Here is a 9,008-nt window from a genome sequence, read left to right on the forward strand (position 1 = left end):
TTTTCCTGCAGGTCCTGGGGTCTGTTCCCAGCTCTATCCCGTGACAAAACTGAGCTACACTCCTCGATGGAAGAGGGAAYTTCCATGAGTAAATCTGTGTCATGTTTGACCCTCAGCAGGGCACTGCCACATCCCCTTCAGCCCACACCCCAAAGTGTTCCTTAACAGAAATGTTTGGTATCACAGCACTGGGCAAAGAGGTACTCAAGGAAAAACTGTTTTTACTTGTAATACCTAAAAGCCAGAATTATCTGGAGCATCCAGAGCACACTTTGCCCCAGGGAACCTCCCAATTTACAGCAGCTGAAGGTGGGGGAGATGGAGCAGCAATATGCTCAGGCTGCAGCAGCCAAATCCACYCAGGATCCAGTGTAGTCCCAAGAAATTTGCTTTCTTCTGACTTTTCAGAGCTTCCATTCAATTCCAGGTTCCAGATGAGCACAGCTGCCCGGTTATCACCAATGTTTTCTGCTGGGCAGCCCCAACTCCAAACATTTCCTTAAGCAATTTGCACATCTTAAAAATAAAATCCTTTATTGATAATACGAATGTTTAACATGTTTAATGCCATCAGCTATAAAAATGATTAAAGACTTCCACTTGGTACATTTGGCTTTACAAATTTACAAGTGTTAATGAATTAATACTAGTGTTATATGTTCTGCACTTCATTATACTCCATTAGCCAGTGACAAACTCTGCAACAATGTCTGCTTAGGACACRTGTGAGTTAGAAATATTTAGTTGCTTCCACACAGAATCTACATCAACAGTTAAATACTAACTCTAAATGTCTTACTGAATTAGTTGGATCCATTTAAATCCCTTGTGCTTAGTTTCTTTCAGAAGTTAGTCTACTAGCAAAAATACATTCTTTTGCATACCCCCTTCCCATATTATAKTTTAGAAGAAACAATACTCAGTGCATTTCCTATTAGACTTCATCATAGTATCTCTTTCTGTCTAGAGCTATCAATAAAGGGGATAATACCAGTCAGATTAATGTAAAAGCAAAGAAACTCATTAAAGCAGTGTATACAAAAGCCTCACTTTTCAATCAGAAGGGATACATGGGSCAAAATCCATCCGCCCATCCATTTTTACATTTACTCTCAGCAAGAAGAAAAAAAAAATCTGCTGTGGGTACTTAGGTATAAAAGTAATAAATGTGCTTCCAAGAGTGGCTGCTGCTGTTGTTAGTACACAGCCTGTTCCAGTGGATTAGGAACAGCCCATAATACCACTAATAGGTTACTAAAAGGTCTGTGCAAACCTCTTAAAGCCCAGCCATGGCTGTGTGGGGCCACTCCAGCAAAGAGYTCTGTGTCCTACAGAATGAGACCCAAAGGAACCCTGCCTTGGACAGTTCTGATCCCCGTGGCACAGGGATATCCCAAACAAAGGGATTTTATCCAAAGATCAGTGCAACCTGACAAAGAGAAGGGCTCTGGCAGTGGAAGCTGTGCTCTGTGCAAACAGAGAGAAGTGCTCAGCACTGGATGAACCCAGCAGCAAATCCAGTGCTAAATTTAGGATCAGCTCACATCCAACACCAGGATCATGAACTCGGGGTCGTGCTCTCTGCTCTGCCACTCATCTGTGGTGTTTGTCCTGGATTTCCCAGGGCAGTGACTCACACMACCACTGTGCTGTGCCCATTGCTTTCCCCGCAGCAAATATTCTGCACAGGAACCAAATGCTTCTCTTGCTTCCAAATACTTCTTCACATGAATGATCTGCCTCAAACTCAGGCAATTCCTCACTGAGGAATTCCTTTAAATCTCATGAATTGCCATGTTTTCTTCCTGTGAGGCAGTAGATAAGTATTTCCCTAATATACTGTGTGTTTAGTATGTATGTGTGTGACACAGACACAGATATTCAATTCCTACTGGGTAAAATCCAGGTCAGACTTCACTGACAGAGATGAGGAACAAAATTATTGCTTTTGTTTATAGTTAAAGATCCCATGTTCCTGTTGCAAAAAAACTGCACTGTAAGAACGAGTTATTTTTTCAAGTATTAGTGAGATTTTGGTCAAGTAACAGAMAGACCCTTTTCTCAGAAGTTCTACACACAACAGTAGAATGCTTGAAGAGCTTTTAAATCCCACGTGATACACCAAAACCCAGAGTCCAGCCATTTAAAACACACAGGCATCTCTGCAGGAAAGCAGGAAGAACTATATGGACGAGGAATTCTGACAGAGAAGCAACCTGGATGATACTAAAACTGATTTTTCCCCCAAAAAACTCATGTGTGCTTCCTCCAATAGCAGGGAGCTGTTTCTGAAGGACACAGCTTGGCTGCCTGCACCCGTCTGGTGCTCACCTTACAGCATTTGCTAACTTATCTTAGCAAATGGAAAGAACTAAAAGGAAAACCACTGTTGGTTTGGATATTCAGGACTCAGAAGAATTTGTTTCTGCAGCTAGATGTTCCCCTCCTCAGCTTTTCCCGAGAATCACATTCATATTGCAGGCTTAGTTCAGGCACTTTYATAAATGTTCATCTGGAGTAAAAAGTCTGCAAAAATTATTTCTGCATAATTTAAAAGCAGCATTTCAGTCCCATTAGAGRTTGATAGGTCCCACCACATGATTATGGTTATCTCTAATGATTTGACTGCTGCCATGAGACATTTGGAGGCTACTGTATAGCTGTAGTTAAGGTTTCTTCATAAACAAAAATATTTTCCTACCTATTAAAAAGAAAAAAAAAWTATACTAAATGCTTTATACAGACAGAATCTGCTACTATGGAAATAAATAACACGGAGTGGAAAAACAGTGTCTTAGCTGCAGGGTAAGCTAAGCTGTGGAATGTCACATTCCCATTTTCTGGAGACTAACTGCTGCTTGGCAGGAGGATCTCCAGCTCTTTGCCATTTGACACGACAGAGTTGTTAGAGCAGCCACTCGCCAYGTCCGTGGGGGCACCCAGGGAGGAGCTTTTGGTTAAAGGAGCAGCAGGTGACTGAGCCAGGCCGGGTTTCTTTGGAGGAATGGGTGGAGGGTTCCCTCTTTCTGCTCTGGGAATGGTTGGTGAYTTAATTCCAGGAGACAAGGGGCTGAGGGGACTGGAAACCTTGGCAGGGCTGGGCGAGTGAGCAGACTCTGCTTTGGGGCTGGCAGCATTGGCCAGGCTCCGATAGTCTGTGCCAAAAGGAGAGCTGTTTGGGGACACAGGCTTGATGGGACCCTGCTGGCTGGTGAACCTGGACAGCACCTGGGTGACCGTGTTCCTGGCCAGCTGCTTGGCTGCAGAGTTGTCTGCCAGGGTGGGGGACAGATCCCTGGAGGGAGGGCTCTGCAGGCCACTGCACTGCTGCTCCTGCTCTGCCTGCGCCTGGAACTTGTGCCGTGCYGCGTGGAAACGCTGGTTGATGCCCACCTGGTAGGAGGATTGGTAGCCAGGGCTGCTGCCAGAGGCCACCAGGCGTTTGCTCAGCACTGGGGACGAGCAGGGAGAAGGTGTCAGAGAGGAGGCAGCCGTGCTGCTGGGGGACAGGGACACCCCYGCAGATGGCAGCTGGGACATCAGGTGCACGGGTGACTCTGTTCTTCCAGGAGAATTTCCATTCTCCACTGCACTTTCTGAGGCTGCAGCAGGTTTCTCCCGTGGAAGGTGGCTCTCTGCAGCGTTGGCCTGTGCCTCCCCAGCTGGCTGCACGTCTGTGTCACAGTGCCCATTGGATTTGGCATAGGAATGGCTGGCTGTGCAGGGGCTGGGAGCTGCCCTGCTGCTGCTGGCAGGGTTTGCTCGCTCTGCCTGCACACTCTCGGTCTGGCAGGACACAGATTTCACCGGGGGACTGTCAGTGGTCACCCCCCTGGATGTCACCGAGGGGCTGTGCTCCTGGCAAGAGGCCTCCAGTTCTTTCAGGGCTTTCTTCAGACATTCCACCTCTTCCTTGAGTGCTTTTGTACGGTTTTCTTCTCTGTTCAGCTTGGCTTTCAGCTGCTCCCTTTCAATGTCAAACTCTGAGAGCTGCTTTTCTACTTGTGCTTCCATCTGCAAACCCCGCTTCCTCTTGGCTGCCAGCTCCTCTTCCAGTTTACTCACCTTACTCTTCTCCTTTTCCARTTTCAAGCTCAGCTCTGCTGTCTTCTGCCCTTCTTCAGCTGCTTTGGCAGTGGCTTTCTTGCACTCCACAACAAGCATTGAAGACAGTTGTTTGTGGCGTGCCCTCTCCTCCTCCAGCTGGCTCGACAGCTTCTTCTGTTCYTTTTCAAACTTTTTCACTTGGGATTTTTCAAACTCCACCTGGAAGTTAAGAACAAAAAAGATTGCAAGGGTACCATAAAACCTCCTGAAAGTAMATAAAGGGCAACACCCCAAAAGGAAACAGGGTTACTGAGTATCTTGTAGAAATCTGGCAGTAAAACATGACAATGGCTAAGAAAGGCATTATTGCCCTAAAAACCTGCAAGACAGTGTGAACGACTCAGCTTGCACGCAGTAACAACCACTCACTATTACCTTCATCCTGAGGAAATTCAATTGCCCTTTGGTGAGCTCCAAGCCCAGTCTGCCATGCACTGATTTAACAGGCAAAGCTTCCTTCCACCTCATTTGCTGCACTTTGTCAGCTTGCCTTTTACAGGCATTTAGGCTTTAAAATGCTGATGTGTTATGTATGCTTAATAAAGGCTACAGTGCTTGAGTAACAGAAAACAGTGGCTTAAATATTTATTAGAGTCTCTGAATAACACCCCCAGGAGATCTTGCATGACTTACTCTGAATGTTGAGCACTGCAGAGCACTATCAATTTTAAGTGCAGCTCTGCTCTTTRGAACTCCTCAGATTTCAGGCTGAGGTAAGATTTCATTCCAAGTGTCTGATTACCTATCAATACACTTTARAACTGCTCATCTACCAAAACACATAGAGAAATTTAAGGCTGTTTTTCCTATCAAGATGATAAAAGCTATGAGTGCCCTCCAGAGGGAGGTTCCAGTGCTCTTCCATCCCTCCTGATCCCCTCTCAGGGTTGCTGTGGTACCTGCTGTGTATAGAATGAGGTTCTCACTGCTCTTTCACCCACCCTGATCCCCTCCCAGGGTTGCTGTGGTACCTGCTCTGTACAGAATGAGGTTTCAGTGCTTTTCCATCCCCCTGATCCCCTCCCAGGGTTGCTGTGGTACCTGCTGTGTACAGAATGAGGTTCTCACTATTCTTCCAGCCCCCCTAATCCCCTCCCAGGGTCAGGGTTGCTGTGGTACCTGCTCTGTACAGAATGAGATTCTCAGTGCTCTTTCACCCCTCCTGATCCCCTCCCAGGGTTGTTGTGGTACCTGCTATGTATAGAATGAGGTTCTCACTATTCTTCCATCCCCCCTAATCCCCTCCCAAGGTTGCTGTGGTACCTGCTCTGTACAGAATGAGGTTCCCAGTGCTCTTTGACCCCTCCTGATCCCCACCCAGGTGCCCAGGGGTCAGTGTTGCTGTGTACCTGCTGTGTACAGAATGAGGTTCCAGTGCTCCCCCCTGATCCCCTCCCAGAGCCCGGATTACTGTGGTACCTGCTGTGAATAGAGAGAGGTTCCAGTGCTCCTCCATCCCCCTGACCCCTCCCAGGGTCAGTGTTGCTGTGTACAGAATGATGTTCCCAGTGCTCTTCCATCCCCCTGATCCCCTCCCAGGGTTGCTGTGTACCTGCTGTGTATAGAATGAGGTTCTCACTGCTCTTCCATCCCCCCTGATCCCCTCCCAGAGCCCGGATTACTGTGGTACCTGCTGTGTCAGCCGCTCCCTCTCCTTTTCCAGCATGTAGGTGACATCGTCCCCCTCTGCCGTGTCCTGGGCGTGCCTCTGTCTCTCCTCCTCCAGGTCCAGGATCACCTGCCCCACAAACACCAGACAGCTCAATTCAGGAGCCCTCCCAGGCAGGGAGAGAGCAGTGCCTTCACACACACCCACAGGGACACAGGACAGCAGCCACAGCAGCCTCAGATAACTCAAATCATAAAAACGCAGCTTTTGGACAAATGTTATTATCTGCTCAAATTGAGTCAGTTTGTGAAAGTTGGGAAAAGCTCACATTATTGGATCTACATTAATTTTGATTATTAAATACCCAGGCTGCACAGGTTTCCTCCAGACTGTGCAATATCCCTGAGAAGCTGGTGTTAGGAATGGAGCCCTCATCCCAGAACATTTGGGGTTGGAAGGGATCTCTGGAGAGATCTCTGGAGGCTGCACAGAYCCCTCCAGGAGGGTTCTCAGTGTGTGCAGGGAATGAGAATCCACAGCCCCTCCACAGCCTGCTCTGCTGTTCTGTCACCCTCCAAATAAGTCACTTTTTCCTCACATTCAGCTGGAAATTGCTGTATTTCAGTTTGTGCCTCTTGTGCCTCGAAASTCAGAATTTCCTGGCAGGACTGTCCATGCAAAGCCAGCAGGAGACACTGACAGTGGGACAGTCCCTGCTGTGCTGTGCTGCAGCACCAGTTCCACCCTGGCTTCTCCTCTGAGCACTCCAGTGCAAAGTTTATTTTAAAGAACATTCATTTGTTCTTCCACTTAAGAACACGATGAGCTCTTCAAATGAAACTGCTTCCCATAAGGAGCTCCTTCAGCTTTAACACTGAATTACATGAATAATTGAAATGCTATTAACTCAACAAAAAGCCCAGAATACAAACTTTCCAAGAGGCTCTGCTGTAGCTCATCACCAAAACTAAGCTCTCCCAACACATGCTCACCAGGAATTTAGCAACTCCTCAATTTTCCTGAGATTTAGGCTCCCAAGCAATGCTTAAATATCATCAAGTATACAGGAAGCTTKTCACAAAGTATGATTTGGTTGGGTATTTGGCTGAGAAGTGAACACAGCCTTGTTTTACTCCTCCTGAATTCAATTTTTGTGAAGTGCAGTCTTGACACACAGTCCCAGCACTTCACTGGTGTCAGTACACACCAAATCCATGTCTGAAAGGGAACAGTGCTTCATTAAAGAGTCAAAATGGAAAGCATCAGAAGTGCTTTTGGTCACTCTGTACCTCCTTGGGAAAGCACAAGGAGGTGCTGTCAGCTGGCACCAGCTTTTCAATAACCATGGACAGAGAACAGTGATAAATCTGCTGGAATTCCATCTTCCAGAAAGCCTTTCTTGCATTTTGGGAAGCATTGATCCTGCCAGCTGTAAGCCAATTCCTTTCTGGTGTGTCCTAACAAAACCATCTTTTGTGTATTCCAAATTCTGGAATTATAACTAAATAGCTCACCCATAGCTGCATTACCTGCAATGAGAAGTTTAAACAAAGGTGCAAAATCCCACCTCAAGGCATTTTGCTGAAGTTACCACGTTATCAAAATGCAATTATTCCCTTCTGCACATTTTCATTGTGGCAAAACCYACCTTTCTGTGTCTGCTTTCTGCAGCAGCCAGTTGGGATAACATTCTTTCTTGCATATTCTTGCAATGTTTCATCACCACTTTCAAAATAGATAAAGGATTGGAGCATACTGGCTGCTTTTCAGCATGATTGCCCTCTTTCAGGGTCTCAAAATCTCTCTGCAAAGCCATCAGTGGGTCACTGATGTTGTATTTCCCATAGCGTTCCTCAATGAACGTGTCCCTGTGCTGGGCCTGCAACACAAAAACAAATCTGCATTTTAATATTCTTACACCAGAAAGAACAAAGGACATGGGAGTTGATATTCCTCTTCCCCACTTTTCCACTTAAAGAGAATTTAATACAGTCTGAGTCAATGTCCTGTTATCTGCTAGAAAAAAAGAAAAATTTTGTGTAAAAACACAGTATCTCCACAATATATTCAAACATCCTCATTCCACAGCTACCTGCCATGGTGGTGACTTACATTCCACAGCTGTGTGAAAGGAAAGAAGGTGAGTACCAACTCTTGCTCAATAAAAGATTTAATCATTTACTGTCACATCAGTGAAAGAAGCACTTGTGTGGCTTCCTMGACTATGTCACCATCAAAGAATTTCACGTTGAGCAATTCAAGAGTTTCATTCTTGCAAGAGCCTATAAATCTGTGAATTGTTAATAAAATCCTCAATGTGCTCATCCAGACTAAACAGAGTTGAGTTTCTCAAGAATAAAGACAGGAATGATGAGGTTTCTTTGGGTGCATGTAGGAATTCAGACAAGTCACACGTACCAGGCTCTGCATTTACATCTTTAATGACTGGACTCAGTGACCTCAGAAGTCTTTTCCAACCCTAATTATTCTRTGAATCAGCCATTCCATCTAGAAATCTGTTTGTTAGGATACCAACAGGCTTATCCTATTCAATGATGACTGTAAAGTTCTAAAAACAAAGCAAAATTTCATAAACACACAGATATGAAAGTATTATCTGCATCTTTACCACCATGATAAGAAACCATATGAAACTAAATATTTATGCAACAAAAGATACAGGAGGAAAAACAGATCAAAAAGCCCTCCAAGCTGTCTTGCCTCAGAAATATAATCACAGATTTCCAGTGGAATGGTTCTGGGCTGAATTYTGAGCATTTGTGAAAAGCTGTGAGTGTTTTATTCATTCCCCTGTGTGGCACTGACAGCAGCACCCCGTGCCCAGCAGAGCTGATGGACCTGCCAAGAGAAAACACCTCCTGAATATGAGACTTCAGATCGATTCCTCCTGATTCCTCTTGTCTGGAAGCACTGGTTACCACAGTTCAGGCCTTTTCATTTCTACAGCACATAAATGACAGYTCTGATCTGCACAGACAAGATGTGGCTTTTCCTCTGCACAAATCCCCCACACCACTGAAATGCAGGAGTGAGCCCCAGCCCTTTATCAGAGTGTGTTCAATTAAAACCCCTCAGCAYGTGTGACCTGCAGAGGGTTCTGATCCTAAATGCATTTCTGACACAACACACCCATGACCTGTTTTTCCCTGTAGAAACTGCTCCAAACTGCACCTTCTGTGCTTTTCCCCTGTGCTCCAGCCGGGCAGAGCACAAACAGCACAGAGCCCATTCCAAACCAAGCACAGCAGCTTTTGGAGGGCTCTGAACGTGA

General features: G+C 45.8%; 1 protein-coding gene across 1 annotated transcript in view; it reads right to left on the reverse strand.

The window, feature by feature from the left end:
* Positions 1-517: 517 nt before the first annotated feature.
* CTTNBP2NL (CTTNBP2 N-terminal like) overlaps positions 518-9,008 on the reverse strand; it is a 23,645-nt gene continuing 15,154 nt past the window's right edge. The window contains exons 3-5 of the mRNA XM_057387115.1: positions 7,365-7,595; positions 5,738-5,845; positions 518-4,266 (exon numbers count right to left, since the gene is read on the reverse strand). Of these exons, the coding sequence (XP_057243098.1) occupies positions 2,848-4,266; positions 5,738-5,845; positions 7,365-7,595 (1,758 nt within the window). The 3' untranslated portion in view covers positions 518-2,847. The remainder of the gene's footprint in view (positions 4,267-5,737; positions 5,846-7,364; positions 7,596-9,008) is intronic.

This window comes from Malurus melanocephalus, unplaced genomic scaffold (assembly GCF_030028575.1).
Source record: "Malurus melanocephalus ecotype Western Australia unplaced genomic scaffold, MMel_1.1 scaffold_1137, whole genome shotgun sequence".
Taxonomy (NCBI): Eukaryota; Metazoa; Chordata; class Aves; order Passeriformes; family Maluridae; genus Malurus; species Malurus melanocephalus.